We start from the raw sequence: 15887 nt of genomic DNA, 5'->3' as shown, positions 1-15887 counted from the left end.
ATTGGTCTTGAAAACTAGAATTGAAATGATGCATCTTCTCCAAGCTCCTTAGTTTCATAACTAAGAAAGAACAGTTTGAGATCTTTGTTCTACTTAACATGGAATTGTTGAATGATTTTTGTAATTACATAAAGCCTGAGAATTCAAAATAGAATTGTGTTAGATTCAGAATTTTGTGCCTGGTGAAGTTTATTTAAACGATCTGCCTAGTATTGATTACAAAGAATTCAGCTGGATGTTGAAGAAACTTTGATGCTAGAACCGTTTCCTTTTAGGACCATTAACTTAAAATGATGTGGTTCAGTGAGGAAGACTGATCATAAGAACAGTGTCTCCTTTTGTTCTGTTTATATGGAATTCAAGACTCGTAAAACTAGAGGAAATGTACTATAAATACAACAATGTAAAGTGCTTTAAATAATGCAAGATATCGTCATGCTAACATTGTACAGAGTTTGCATTTTATTACTAGTTTAGTTCAGTAATACTGTAAATGGGAGAAAAAAATGTGCGTAGTAAGTTTGACTTGCCATTTAATTCAGAGATGCCCACCCTTTGTAGTGGGATGAGCCACAGTTTCTTTCAGTAAGCCCTGGAAGACCTATGCCTGTTGTTTCCTCCTTGTGGATGAGGATGCCTGCATGCGATTGCTTCATCATGTGCCTGGGACGTGCGTGTGCCTGTTGCCCGTGAGTGTATATCCTCTTAACAATACGGCGGCGTCCTCCTGCGTGTGCTCTTCTCAGGTGAGAGGATACATTCATGCGCTTTGGTTCTTTATCTTGATTCTCAAACCTGTTATGTGATAAGGGGGCTCTTTAGTCATAAGAGTTGCAGGAGCAGAACGCCGGAAAAGTTGAAATATGTCTGGTTTTGAGCATTCCTCAGGAAATTTCAGCTGCAAGGAACAGCATATAAACTAGATGAATTGTTCTGGCAGGTTCGGTTTGTTATGCCAGCTCAACTAATCTTCAGGGGCTTTCTGTTCTCGCTGAACAGAAAACATAATTACAGTAGGATTTGGTTTGTTTGTTTTCTAAAATGTGGCAATTTAAGGCTTGAGAAACATTGTTCATGCTCTCAGGTTGGTGGGCCAAATTTAGGACGAAAACATTAGCAAATACTAGAAAAACAACATTGTGAATTTGCAAAGTTGACACAAAAATTCTATCTGCAGCAAAATTTGGCTAGATTGTTTTAATGTAATTTTTGCTCCGCCAAATTCACATTTCAAAAGTGAATTCACAAAGAAAAAAAAACTTTTATTTCTTTAATAACCAACCCATGCATTATTAGTTTCAAAGATAATACCAGATCTCTGTCCATAAAAACTTTAGTTATGAAATATCTTTAGCTTTATTTACTTCAGTCACTCAGCATTTTTTGCTGTTGTGTTAACGTTCTAAAGTACTCCAATTTGTAAATGAAAATTGTACTGAAATTGTGCCTTTAAAAGTCAGTGGTATGCTCTGTGTCAGGGAGATAGACAACCGTGTTTTTATCATTCAGTTCTGCAGCATCTCTGCATGATTATTCAAAGGATGGTTGAAGCCTTCTGAATACTTTATGTGGAGTGGTGTGGTGGCACTAGTAATTTTTGCACATCAGTTAAATAATGTGAATGCTTATCTATAATAATGCTGTTCAGTTAGATTTGGCATGGTTCATTAGGAAAAACATTAATTCTTCTGCTGAGGTAGTTTTATATTGAGAAATTTTTTTTTTTGTTGTGCTGCATATTTTTTCTCAAATTTATGTGCTTCTGTATATGATGTGCCTGTTTTTGTGGCTTACTTGCCAATAATCTGATTACTTCATTGCTTGGTTAGTTGTTCTTTTTTTTTTTTTCCCCTTTAAAAGAAAATCTGCTTTACTGCCTTTTTTTTGGAAAATAAAAAACCAGTATGTGAAAGCACTGTTGTAATGCGTGTACTTTGAAAGAAGAAATAGCAAACTGAATACATGCTGAAAGAAAGGGTAACATTTATTTTTTTAAACTGGATTCTGCAATGCTTCTGTGTCTTCTAACAACTTCATTTTGAGGCTGTTACACAATTTTAATCTTTTTGCAATGAGGAGGTGCATGTGCTGGTAACTCCTATTGTTCACCCTTAAGGAACAGTGTTTTGTCATTAGAAAGAGTTAGGATGGCAATTACAAACATTTTACCTATTTCTATTTTTAAACCTTTTTGCTTGTTTTTGCGTAGAAATGCAAAAAGAACTAGTTCCAAAGTGAAGCTCTATTCTTTTCGCAGTGTTAGGGGCAACAGTCAAAAATGTAGAAAGCTGCTGGAGATTTGGGTTTATACATGCTTATAGAGAGACTCTGTTGAATAAAATGAATGAAGTCTAAGTATTTGGTCTTTATCTAGCCCTTCTTGGATTCTTAAAGCATGTTAATATAAGAAGTACTGTCATAATTGGCACCGAGTAATTAATATTTTGAAAATCTTAATTGAGGCTTGGCCTGGATTACTCATGGAATCTCTGTTGTTTTCCTCTATAAATTCTTCTGTAAATTGGTGTTAAACTGCAGGGGAAGCTGGTAGAAGTCCAAAGATACACACCTATGCAACAGATGTACTTGCCTGCAGATACATACATGACTTGGAACTCATAGTGCCAATAAAACACTTTTCAAAAATCCTTCTGTTCTAAATCTAGAGTCTGGGAAGTATGACAAGTTGTGCTAGCTGTATTTAAAAACAAACATACCCTCCCTCTTCCCACACATGCACGTGTAGAAATGACAAGACTTAACATTTGCATCAGCATAGAACTACAGAACTTGCATCCATACATGTTAGGAAAAAAACACGCTGGATTTGTGGAAAATAAGACATTAAATGTCTTGTCAGAAGTCACCTTTTGGATGGTAAGGTTTTACAAAGATGCTGCTAGTAGTAAATATTTCCAGTGGAGACCTATCCAACAAATCAAGCAGTAGATTCCAGGGAAGTTCCACTAAAACTTCAGTGTTACTTCAAATTGGTAAAGCTCTTGGATAGTACAATAAAGGGCCTGTTGTAGTATAAAGTATTTGCAGTCAGGCTTATTCAGACAAGACAATGATTGCTTTTGTTCGTATGTGTAATGTAAATGGCGCTTTTCAAGTAATGATGTTTAACTTCTGGTGCTTTTAGAATGCCTTTGGAAAATAATATCTTCAGCTAAGATGATTGATTTTTGAATAGATTGTACTTTATAGGCTGGATATTTTTCATAATAGTCTTCTAATTTAACACTATAACTTCTTGAGAAAAACAATTGTTTGAAACATTTTAATTTGTACATGCTTTTTATGTTTTGGAACTACTTAGAACAGTGAATGGTATGTTTACGTGCTGCCCAAGAAATGTTTACTTTTTGCGATTTGTAACAGTAGAAGGAAAGAATTAGTGGAGGGATGTGTACAGAACCTGAGTGACTGCTCCTCAACATATAATGTTTGGACATGAGCTTTTCCAAGGAGTTGTTAGGAGATTACTCTGCTGTATACTGGTCTATAAATGAGTAAACATTAGTCCCCATTTTACGTATGTGACTACTGTATCACTTGGTGTGGAAAAAATACAGTAGTGGTCAAAACAAACAATATAGCATTACAGGCTATAACTAGAACATGTCTGCTTTGTGGTTTAATGCCCAGGGCCAAATCCTAGGAATGTTAATTTGGCCATGATGCACATGTTCTTACTTGCAGTGCTTTGGAATATGTCCTGTGCTGCCATTCTGTTGCGGACAAAATTGGTGTAGAGAGCACAGTATCTCACCACAGGCATTGTACTTTTGTGAAATTCTGGTTTTGAAAAGGAGAAAGAAATGGAGAACAGTTTTACTTAACCTGGAGACAATATCTATTTGACTGGCAGTAAATATCTTTGCGTGTATTCCTTAAACATATGAATGGCTTGCAATTTCTGCACTTAAAGTAATAAAACCAGAACAATTAATAACAGTCTGTCAAAGTTTTGCTTCTTTATAAAGTCTCTCCTACAAATATTTAATAAATAGGAGAATAATGAATTTGTTAAAAACAATAAAAGTTGTTTTTCCTATTACTTAGCATATGTATTTGTTTTGTTTTTTTTTTCTACTTCATCTCCACATTATTTATTATATTTGGCACAAAATAAAGGTGCCTGTACTGTCTATACACTAGCTATGTACACTGTTATAGAGGGGGCAATTGCGTTTACTGGCCTCACAGTTATTATGGGAGAGGGAATCTTGAAATGTAACAGATGATGGCCAGATTGGCTAATGAATATAAACATTATTTGGTCATGGTTCAGCTGGTGACCTTGACAGTACCTTTTTAGAAAATGGAATTTCTTTAGCAGTTAATGATCAAATTTGTCATCCATTTTGAGGCATTTGTTTAGGCCTTTTGTTTTTAAGCTAAATAATGAAATTAGATGATAGATTGTGTGTTCACAGTTTTGAATCTTACTAAAGCTGGGCTTCTCTCAATACTAAAAAAAGATCAAATTTATATAGCTAAACTACTCAAACGGAGAAAATAGTTATTGCTGTTTATTTCTCAAGAATATAATAACTATATGTGTTTCTTATGTAATTAGATTGTCATCTAAAACTTTGTGGAAAGATGGTATGTTGGTTTTGTATATGTGCCTTTAATTTTATGTAGAGGACTTAGGTAAACTATCTCTCCACGATTTAGATTAGTACGCCTTACGGTAGTACTGATGTGCATGTTTGTCCTGGCTTACCTCTTTTAATGGCATTGTAATACACTTGTTGCTTTGTGCATGAGGATTTGCTAGCTCTCTGTAATTGTTACAGTAGCTGAGATTCTGTGTGACCACAAATTCAGTTGCATCATGTGAATATAATTAACTCTCATTACGTGTGCCTCATAAGTTCCATTCAGTTATCTGAGTTGTAATCAGCTGAAAAAGTAATGGAGATACTGTATTCAGCAGCCACGCAGAAGAAATGTAGGAATGTGTAAACAGTGGTTTGATCTGTGTTGGGAAGTGCTGGACCTCAGTGGCCAGGACAAGAAAGCTGAGAATCCAGCAAAGGCAGAAGAGGTATCACTAAGTCAGAACAGTGTTCACTGAGCCTATGCATAGAAGGAAACACGGAGGGAAACATTACAGTGTGAAGGAGTAAGATGTTTTATAGCATTTCTTCCTATTAATTCTGTAGCTGTGGATGTGCCTGTTGCTCTCCTAAAATGATTGCTGAAGTGCTCATCTTTTAAACTAAAAGTCAAAGGTGGCAGTTTGAGAATCTCCTATCTTGCTTATAACCAAGGTACTGAATTTCAGACTACACTTTTGAGATCCCGCCACCCTTCCCTCCAGTGAGTCCTCCTTGCATATGATGTTTTGCCAAAATACGTGTCATCCATTGTGATGGGTTTTCTACCAAATTACCTGTAAATAGTAAGTATTAGCAAATATATGTAAAGATCGGAGGCAAAAATTGTGTGGGACATAGAGGAAAACCAAATATTTACTTGCGCACTAATAAATTAGCATATTTGGATGATCTGCTGAATGATAATTAAAGGCTTATTCTGTCACCTTTAAATCTCATGCCTTGACTTTTTCCAGAAACTGTTTCTGTTCTCTGAGCTAAATCCGCAGTATCTGTCTCTATCCTTTCCTTTTATATGAGCTTTTAACAGTAGCCTTTCAAGTAAGCCGAGTGTGCTGACGGTTGTGAGAAGTATTCATAAGTGAAATTTTAATGGATGGAAAATGAGGAATGGTAAATAATGGGTCACTCAAATGAGTCTACAGAAAAAGCTAAATGTCTTGAAAATTAATGTAGTTACACTCTCATAAAACCTGGGCTTGTTACAGATTCATTCTTGTATGTCGTTACATTCTTGATGTGCATTTCTCCTGCAGTTTAACTTTTTCTCAAGTATGCTAGGGAATATATTAAAACTGGGAAAGCTTGGCTGTCAGAGTTCTGCATTTTAAAACAGGGTATTTTTATAAAGGAAGCATAATTTCTGTCTATATAGAAAATACCGTATTTTAACATAGCCAAATGTTTTGATAAAGAGTTAAGCTTTCAGGCTTTGTGGAAATTGTAGCAAAGCCTGTGGTTGCCAGTATAGTTCTGGATTTTTGTAAAGGTCTGTAATAAGTGGAATAAGGGACAGAAATGTATTGGGAGAGCTACCTTAAAACCAGTATTTCTCTGTTTTTAACTAAGCTTTGGGCAGTTTTTATTCATGCTTGCTATATGTTTGTATGCATCTCTGTTGGAAAAATGAAGTGAAAGTGGGAGGTATATCGGGTAAGATTTATTTATCAGGCAGAGCATTTGTTATTCTCTATTTGTTTCTTGTTGTGTTTTTCCCCCCTCTCACTACTTTCAGATTCCATTTCTCCCTCTCACCCCCAAATCTTGTCATTCCAAACTAGTTACTTTTAGTCATCGTCTCCTTCAGTATAGTGACTAAATGCTTGTGTGGTTTTGGGTTTGTTTTTTTTTTTTCAGCTTTGGTGTTTGAACCAACTCTTTTAAATATTCTATGTGACTGTTACAGATAGAATCAAATAGTCAAATTATATTTCAGTGTACTATCCCCATGTGTATTTGGAAGTTACACAGTGTGTAATGCCTTCCTCTATTAAATCCTTTCCAAAGGAGTCCTGCTATACATGACTACCATACTCCCTGCTGATCTAGCGCAAGCTGCGGTCCGGCCTTAGAAGATGGATAAATGCTCCTTGGCAAGACTTTCTTGTGATACCAATTTAACCATTTAAATGACTTCTCAGATTAGGCATAGATTAGTTCTAATGGTGCCCACTTCCTTTAGGTTCTTGGATATTCCTAAAATAATCTGATCTTGAAGGCTCTAATCTAAAAGTTAGTCTCTATTTCTGTAAACCTCTTGGCACAATTTTGTTTGTAAAATATGCTGCAATAGCACTTCCTGAACAGCATTTAATATATACATATATGCACATATATTTAATTTAAAATTTTTTGTACTATATATGCAAGTTTTATGAGAGAGAAACTTCCAGGTATTCAGTGAATGTTGCAAAGTTGTGTGTGTATCAGAATGAATACTATGTGATTTGAGGGTGTTAAGGAGTATGCTGATCTTGGCTGAAGAATAAACAGAAGAATTGGATGAATACTTATAAATATATATAATATGTATATAAATACAAGCATACATATCTCTAAAGCCAGACAATACAGTTGTATTAAAACATGTAAATTGAGATTAATTTATTTTTTTGTCCTATCCATTACCAAGTTTTACAGAGATCTATTTTACACTAGAGTTCATAAATACAGGTATCTCAGATAATTTAAATGCTTTTTAATTGCACTGCAGTTTGTTTAACATAAAGAAGCAAAGCGTTCATGAAAAATAGAGTAGGATCAGTTTTAACCAGGCTTCTTAATTGTTGAATGTTACTTTAGTAAAAGTACAGTTTTGGTTCTGCCTTCTGGCATCTTTCATTCCTTATGCAATGTTATTCACTAAGATTGTGTTTTAGGACTGCTCTACATTTTTACAGTGGGTAGTTTCTAGAGCTGTCTTCACCAAGAATGCTGAAAACCTGTTCTTAGTGTTCTTATAGGGTTTCTTACCTCATAAGATGGGAAAGAGAGATTGTGCTAAGGATGCCCAGAAGCCATGTGTGCCGATAAAACCATGAGATTGCAGCTGCCAAAAGGATAAGCGTGTAAACTGAAATGTCTATTCTGAAAGCTATGCCATCTGTCAAACTACCCTTGGTCTTGTGGGCACTCGGTTATTATATGATTGCCCAGTTAGCCAGCTCAGCCAAATCTGTGATGTGATATGGTCTCCCATGGCTTTTCTTTGGTACCTTCATGCATGTCTTATGTATTTGTTATGGTCTTGAAGCCATTAGCTAGAAATCATATACAGATTTACTTTTTGTCCAGCTGTAGATATCTGTAACACCTGAGAAAATCACTTTCAGGTTCATTTATAGGTAGCAGAGTAAAGGCATTTCTAGGGCAACTTCATCTGTCTTAAAGTTGACGTCTAAAATAGGTCAGACAAATTGTTGCCCCAAATTCCCTTTCTTTCCACTGTGAAATGCAGCGGACTGCAATGCAATCACTAGCTCAGGTACTGAGGTTCAGAGACGTAAGAAATAAATCCCACACCACGTCTTATGTGGGAACTTACTGTGCAGCTGCTTTCTACCTACTTACGCAGCCAGTACTTGGTAGGTTTTTTGGTACAGGACTAGAAAAGTCATTTACCTCTGTAGCTGTTCTGGGTAAAGAACTTTTCTTTCTTAAATGCTTTCAGTAAAGATCCTAAAATGAATACCTACTTGTCAATTTTTGGGCTTGTTGATTTGGGTCAGAGGGAAGAACTTTCTCCTTGCTAGGCAGTGTTTTCGGTTTCCTACTAGTCTGGGATTGATGGAATAACAAGTATTTACAAAAGAAAACAGTAGTGTTGTCTTTTTAAAAATTCATCTTATTCTTTCAAAGTGGATAGTTGCTTCTGTGTTGTAACATTTCCTGGGTTGTTCTTATTTAGTTGAGATACTCTCTGGGATTAATCAAAGTTTTGATTCCAAATAGAACAATCTGAACACTAATTCAGATATCTTGCTGTTTTGCTGTGTTCAGTTTGGCTCTAAAATGCATTTTGCCTGCATACAATTAAGCTGTTCATCAAAGTCCCTAGTTTTGCTTCTTATTTGTGACAGTAGCTGCTGTGAGCTTTCCAATCCCAAACAGCTAACAAAATACTGTCAGTAGGAGTATCTAAGTGAAAGACAAAGAACTAGAGTGCTTAAAGTCAGAAAATCCACAAATAAAGCATTCAGGGTACTGCAGTACCTATTATGAGAGTTATATTGTTGAAAAACTCAATTTTTTTTTTTTTTCTTCACTTCAATAGGTGTCTTTGCCTTTTTCAGGTTATAAAATGTATGGGCAGAAGAACCAAGACTTTTGAAAACAACTGACCTTGGGTAGTTTTGTACTTTTTTCTTCTTTTTGGTACCATTTCCCAAGTTCACTCCCCTCGCCCCATCATAGGCATATGGGTTATGCATTCTGAGAAGTTCTAAATGGTGCCCTGAAAACTTTCTTCTTGCTTCTTAAAACTTGGCAGGAATGTCTTTCTTAGATTACTATTTCTATTGGTGAGGGGGGTTATGTACTTGGTTGAAGTAGTTGTTGCCACCAGACAGTGGGCTACTTGTATCCAGTGTGTGGGAGTGGAAGAGTCAAAGGAATTAACATGTGCCTGTTTCTGAGTATTTCTGTAGAAACAAAGGACAAGAAAAGTAAATTATGTGCTTTCACCACTCTGGGTCATTAGAGGTCTAATCTGAAGCTTGCTGACTTTGGTGAGTTTTGGACATGGCTGAGTTAGAGGCCAATTAATTTAACTCCTTCACTTTCATTAGAAGAAGAAGGTGTGAAGTCCTATCCTGATTGCTGTGGATGAGAACAACACGAATTGACCAGCTAGTATGTTCCAATGAGGGGCTTAGATTAATCTAAACAGGAGCTGCGAATGAAAGGGATGCCAACCTTTCCGCTGTATCTTTCCTTTGCAGCCCTTTCCTGACCAGTCCTGGAACACTTGGTCAGCAGCCTGATGCTTTAGCTCACTTCTTTGATCTAGCTAAAACCCACGTCCTATGAGAGACTGATTTCAGCTAAAAAACTTGCCCTTCGCTCTCCTGCATGGCTTCACAAGCACCGGTGCTGGTGCAGAGGAAGCATTGGGAAAGCAGGATGTCGGGACTGTTCCTTTCCAACAATGGGATCTTAGTTGGACGTAAGCTCTTCAGAAAATTATACATTCAGTGGAACTGCATGGCAGATGAGAATTAAGTAGAGCACGTCTTAGAGATTTAGATCTCCTAAAAGACTAAACATTCCTGGAGATTGGGCAGTTGTCCTTAAAGAATTTGGTTTATACACGTCAGTCACATCTGCGGTAATTAATTTTATTTTACTTTTTTTTACATTAATTTTCTTAAATATCTCATACCTAGCCTTTGCTTTTTACGCCTGTCACATCACTGAGCAGAACTAAAATAACTCCAGATAAGTAAAAACAATGTACAATTAAAATTGGATAGTTTTATTTGTGAAAGCTTACCTTGGATTTCATGTGAAATTTGAATTGAAGTTGCCATGTCAAAAATCCTTTGACAGAGATAGGAAAAATTAACAATTTGATAAACATCATCTTTGTTTAAGCTTTACTGGAAGAGCATTAAACTTTTGTTTTAAAAATGGGCACTTTACAAGCGCTTAGAGACAGTGAATGTCTTGTGGAGTTTTGAATACAGATACACATGCTTTTAACATTGTTTAGAGTACAATTTATGGAGTCTGAGTGTTATATAAGGATGTGCAGGCACCCAGGCTAGATCACTGATGTGTTCTGATACATATTTATGGTATATACATAGACTTTTCTGTAGAGATGTGATAGTGCTTGGCACTTGGATTGTTTTGCTATCCTTTGAGATGGGGAAACTGAGTAAATTTCCTTCTCAAGACCTTTGCAAAATACCAAGCCATTGTTTTGGTGCATGGAGAGTTACTTTTGTAAAAAATTGCATAGTTTTTTCCCTTTTTTCCAAACAAGGAATACAAAGGAACATTCAAATCTACAGCTGTGGTGGGAGGATGTACTTTCTGCAGGGACACCACGTACATTCCATCTCATGGAATGCATTTGGTATGACATTTAACAAAATGTGTTGCTTAACAGCTTTGAGAAAGACCAGCTTAATTGTAAAGATGTATGCAATGGGAGCCCTTCCTGCAAGATGGCACGCCTTTCCTACAGCTCAACAGAAGACATTTATTGCCAAGGTAGAGAATGGGATTGTGTTGCTGGAGACTGTTCTCAAAGTATTTGTGGCTTAAACGAACTTAGAGGAGACACGCTTCTATGTATCCCAGAAAGCAGAAGTATTACCCGACCATATATAGTTCCTGGTGAGCAAACTGAAATGATTCATTTGAATAAGTAAGATGAATTGGTTATTGTTCTTCAAATGTTTATGTAGTCACGTTGAAAACTGCAGCTAATTTGCAATCTTCTACTGTCTGCTTTTTATGCTAATGGTGTTATTTGCAAAGATCTAGGAAGGAAGCCTTTTATTGGGTTTATTGATGTTTATTTTGCAACTAGTCAATACCACAGTTTCCACAGATGGCAAAACAAACTCATATTTCTAACTTGAGGTGGTGAATTTCGATGTTGTCCTACTTTTTTCTTAACGAGATCCAACAAAGAGCATAGGAATTGTAAATTGATTTTTGGTGTTTTGTTGGGATTTTTGTGTTTGTTTGGTGTTTTTTTTTTTAATAACAAACTTAAAAATATTTGTTAAGCGCTAAGTGTTGTATTTGACAAAGTGTGTCTATTTTTGTGGTTTTGGGAGTGATGGAGTTGGTAACAAACTTTCATCTCTATGAAGAAACTGAATGGGTAGAATGTGGCTGTGATTATGGCATATAATCAGTGAGAGATAATTGCAAATTTAAGCTCCAGTGTATCACTTGCAAGGATTTCTAAATAACAGAATACTGCCTAATGTAAAAGTAAAAAATCTTTATAGGACTCAGAAGGCCAAATAGTATCCTGCCTTGTATCAAAAATAGTGTGGCCAGCAGTGACAGGGAAGTGATTGTCCCCCTGTATTTAGCACTGGTGAGACCGCACCTCAAATATTGTGTCCAGTTTTGGGCCCCTCACTACAAGAAAGATGTTGAAGTGCTGGAGCGTGTCCAGAGAAGGGCAGCGAAGCTGATGAAGGGTCTTGTGAGGAGTGGCTGAGGGAACTGGGGTTGTTTAGACTGGAGGAAAGGAGGCTGAGGGGAGACCTTATCTCTCTCTACAGCTACCTGAAAGGAGGCTGTAATGGGGTGGGTGTTGGTCTCTTCTCCCAAGTAACAAGCAATAGGATGAGAGGAAATGGTCTCAAGTTGCACCAGGGGAGGTTTAGATTGGATATCGGGACAAATTTCTTCACTGAAAGGGTTGTCAAGCATTGGAACAGGCTGCCTAGGGAAGTGGTTGGGTCTCTATCCCTGGACGTATTTAAAAGCCGTGTAGATGTGGTGCTTAGGGACATGGTTTAGTGGGTGGACTTGGCAGTACTAGGGTGAAGGTTGGACTCAATGATCTTAAAGGTCTTTTCCAACCTCAACAATTCTATGCCTGTCATGCACTCTATTCTCTGCATTTTGTCCTCACTGGAAATACCAGATTGTAATTCATGCAAGATGACAGCTATTTTAGGTGCCTCTATTTTGATGGGGGGCTAGAATTTGCAGTATTGGAAAAAGAGTTCAGAGAAAAAGTAAAGTTACAGAAGCAAACAACAGAATCAAATTTAGAAAAAATCTATCTTCAGAAATGGCAGTCAGGAAAAGTATAGAACTTGATCTTTAGAAGTATGTTTTAAAGAATACAGGTTTAAGCCAAGAAAATTCCTTGATGAATCTGTAGAATACAAGGATGTATGGTTACATCTAGGGTTCATGAGTATCCCTGAGACAATGAGAGAACAGCAATATTGAAATAAAATATAATTTAAAAAATTTTTATCCAAGTCTGTTAGAGGAATGTCATATATTGTAAAAGTTGAAATAATTTCTAAATCTTCTAACAGCTCAATGTTTATACCTCTCTCAGTCAATGAGCATCAAAACTGTGTTTTTACTTTTGTGTTTCTGTCTTTGCTAAAGCTTCATCTTTATTCCCAATGTGAACACTCAGCTTCTTGAAAGTAATGGAAGTGTGGTAGTCTTCTGGAGAATGCAGCTGAAGTACCGAGGGAGCTCTGTGTGTTAAGAGGGTCTTTTTTGGAAACCACAGAAGATGTTGACACTGATTTTTGCCAGACCTGTTTCCAGGTGATAGGGACAAGGAACTTCTAGTTGGCAAAGTATGTTGTGTTTCTGTTAGTCTGTGCTTTTCTGCAAGAGCATGTCTGTCCTTATCAGTGAACCAGCTTAGTTTGATAAGCTAGTCCATGTTTTTGAGACAAGGACTATCTGTTCCTTTCCCCTGCTTTCCTGGTACTGCTTCTAGAAAACTTAAAGGTGTGTAATAATCTCCTGGTGTAGATTCTGTCTTTTTTTGTTTGTTTTCTGCATTTCCCTGTTGTAATGTAGTGGAGAGGTCAAGATCTAGAATGAAAATTGTGTAATAAATAAATCATGTTCAGCTTCTTCGCTGGGACCTATAGGTCCATTAGTACAAAGCTGTTTTCTAGCCAGTTGGCCTCCAGCCCTTTACTGCTGTATCTGCTTATTCCATCCCAGGTGCATGAGCCTGCATCTGTCTTTGTTGAATGTCATGAGGTTTCTGTCAGCATATTTCTTCAGCCTGTCGAGAGCCCTCCGAATGGGAGCTCTTCCTTCCAGTCTAGTGGTGTTTAAAACTGTTTTTTGTAGTAAATTTAGAAGGTTTATTAAGCATGGCTTTTGGTCAGCTTTTGCATTGGTTTCCTTTGTAGTTCTATCTGGTGAAGAATGGCTGTAAGAAAGTAAATCAGCAGCCTTAAAGGCAAGTCGGAATTGTAGCATCTTATTGCACTAGTGCAGAAAGTGCTCATCTGTTCGTTCTCAGTTTGCTTATATAATTTAGTACAAACGTGGAACCTTAGAAATTTGACAAACAGAGGATGAATGCTTGGCGTATAGTGTTTTTGAGTGTATGTGTGGAAAGAAGAGAGATGTTTGTTGAAGTCTTTATTGTTCATCGTGCTTTTCTGCGTATGAGCTAAGATATTTGTAAGTAAATATTTAAGCTTTCAAAAAATGGTTTTGGTTTTTTCAGTCAAACCACAGTTACTGAAGAACTGTTACTGTCAGTGGTGCTATAGCAAAACTTCAAGCCGAGTTACACTCAAGTTAGAGATGCTGGTGCAGGCATCTGTGACTGTCTTGCTCTAGTTCTTCTTCAAGACTTTACCGTGCTTGGCTCAACTAGTTGGTTTTCCATGTGTGTATTTTTGATCTTCACTGAGAAGGACTGCGACAGCTTTGTGAGAAAATGACCAAAGAGCCTTTGCTTGTTCATGCTAGTTACATTAAATGTTTTGTATGGCAGCCGTTAAGTATCTGTTTATAAGCTATATAGAACTTGAATAGAAGTTTTTACACTGCTTATGTCTACAGTTTAGATGGCTTGTGTATTTTTCTGAGGGTATGTAGTAGAGGAATGGAAACAGGGCGATAGATGGAGCAGTTGAGAAACAGCAAAGCCAAAGAACTTCAGTTGTTATTTTATTTAAATTAATTTTGAGCTATAGTCTCTACAAGGTCAAATTTCGAGTTTTTCGGGGGGGGGGGCAGGGAGGTAAAAGAACATACAAAGGAAATAGGGTTTAAGAGTTAGGAAAATCTTCTGAGTGAAATGCAAAAAAGAGGATTTTTAAAATAGCATATTTGTGGACCTGATTATAATTTTTGTGTGGAGTACAGTAGAATGCCTGGAATCTATACTTCTCATGTAGAATTGCTTAATGATTTCCCGATTTACTGGGCTCCTACTCTTTATACCCACATATTTATATCTGTTTCCTGAGCCTCTTCAGGGCCCATCTTTTCTCTCTTAAACTATGAATATTAAGAACATCTTTATAAAATGAAAGCAGGCATTCTTAAGTCATGACATGATTGCAGGGGCCGATGTCTTAATAAATATGCTAAATAACACCTCTGTTTGCAAATGGCAGCTCTTAACTGCCTGCCAAAACCTTTTAGTTAGATTAAAGGCAAGGCTGGCCCAAAATACTGGAAATGTGTATCTCCCTGACTAATGCCACCATACGTTACTTTCCTTGCTGAAGTGCTAATGAGCGAGTGCCTCTTAACTAAATATATTCTAGTGTGATTTTTCTTGTCAGCTTTTCTAAGGCCAAGTCTGGTTACTTATGTTGGCTTGGTTAAAACTGTATTAATGTTTCATTTAACATAATATTTATTTCTAGCATAGGTAAGAGCTTAGTGAACCTATCCTCTTTTCCTCCCACTTTTGACAAATGCACTCATAAGAAAATCTGTCAATGTTAAGGCTTGTGCTTAGGTGCTTTGGGGCTTGAAGGTGCTGTATAAGCATCTCTGCTATCCAAATGTAGCATTCCAAGCCTTTGCCATCATCCCTGATCAGCCAGGATAGGTGATTCTTCACTGTGAGAACAATTAAACATTGGAGTAGGTTGCCTAGAGGAGAGGTGGAATCTCCCTTGCTGGGAGTATTGCTGGGAGTATTCAAGACTCAGTTTGGATGACTGGGTCATCTAATCTAGGGCCTTGCTTCGAGCAGAAGCTTCGACCAGATGATTGCCTTGAAATCCCTTCCAGTCTAGGCTTTCTCTCTCTCTGTGATTCTTCCCTGAGAAAGGGTAAGGCTTATATACCAAAGTCTTCCTCAGTTTAGTTTGGGGCAAGATTTTAGGTATTGCTAGTTGTACTTTTATGGATGAAGCAGGAATTTCTTCCTTTCTCTAGATTTAGTTTGATCATTTGAAGCTTTTAACATCGTTGTCTCAGTAGATCAGGCATCCTGGCTGTATGGGTTGAACTGCAACAAAATGGGTTTTATACTTTTGGGATAATCTAATGATTCCTGAGGAAGCTGGGATTCCTGACCTCTGGACTTGGGATCTGTCCTGGTTTCGGCTGGGATAGAGTTAATTTTCTTCATAGTAGCTAGCATAGTGCTGTGTTTTGGATTTAGTATCAGAAGAATGTTGATAACACACTGATGTTTTCAGTTGTTGCCAAGTAGTGCTCAGACTACTCAAGGACTTTTTGAGCTTCTCCTGCTCGCCCAGGTGCATAACAAGCTGGGAGTACAGCACAGCTAGCACAGCTAACCCAAACTGACCAAAG

At 37.1% G+C, this 15887-nt stretch overlaps 1 protein-coding gene across 1 annotated transcript in view; it reads left to right on the top strand.

Moving 5' to 3' along the window:
• The first annotated feature begins 641 nt into the window (after positions 1-641).
• Positions 642-15887, top strand: part of PLEKHA7 (pleckstrin homology domain containing A7) — a 144625-nt gene continuing 129379 nt past the window's right edge. The window contains exon 1 of the mRNA XM_035891032.1: positions 642-746. Within this exon, the coding sequence (XP_035746925.1) occupies positions 642-746 (105 nt within the window). The remainder of the gene's footprint in view (positions 747-15887) is intronic.

The sequence above is a fragment of the Egretta garzetta genome, unplaced genomic scaffold (assembly GCF_000687185.1).
Source record: "Egretta garzetta isolate BGI_Z169 unplaced genomic scaffold, ASM68718v1 scaffold133, whole genome shotgun sequence".
In the NCBI taxonomy this organism is placed as follows: Eukaryota; Metazoa; Chordata; class Aves; order Pelecaniformes; family Ardeidae; genus Egretta; species Egretta garzetta.
Note: the sequence above shows the minus strand (reverse complement) of the source record. Positions and strands in the feature narration are given on the sequence as shown.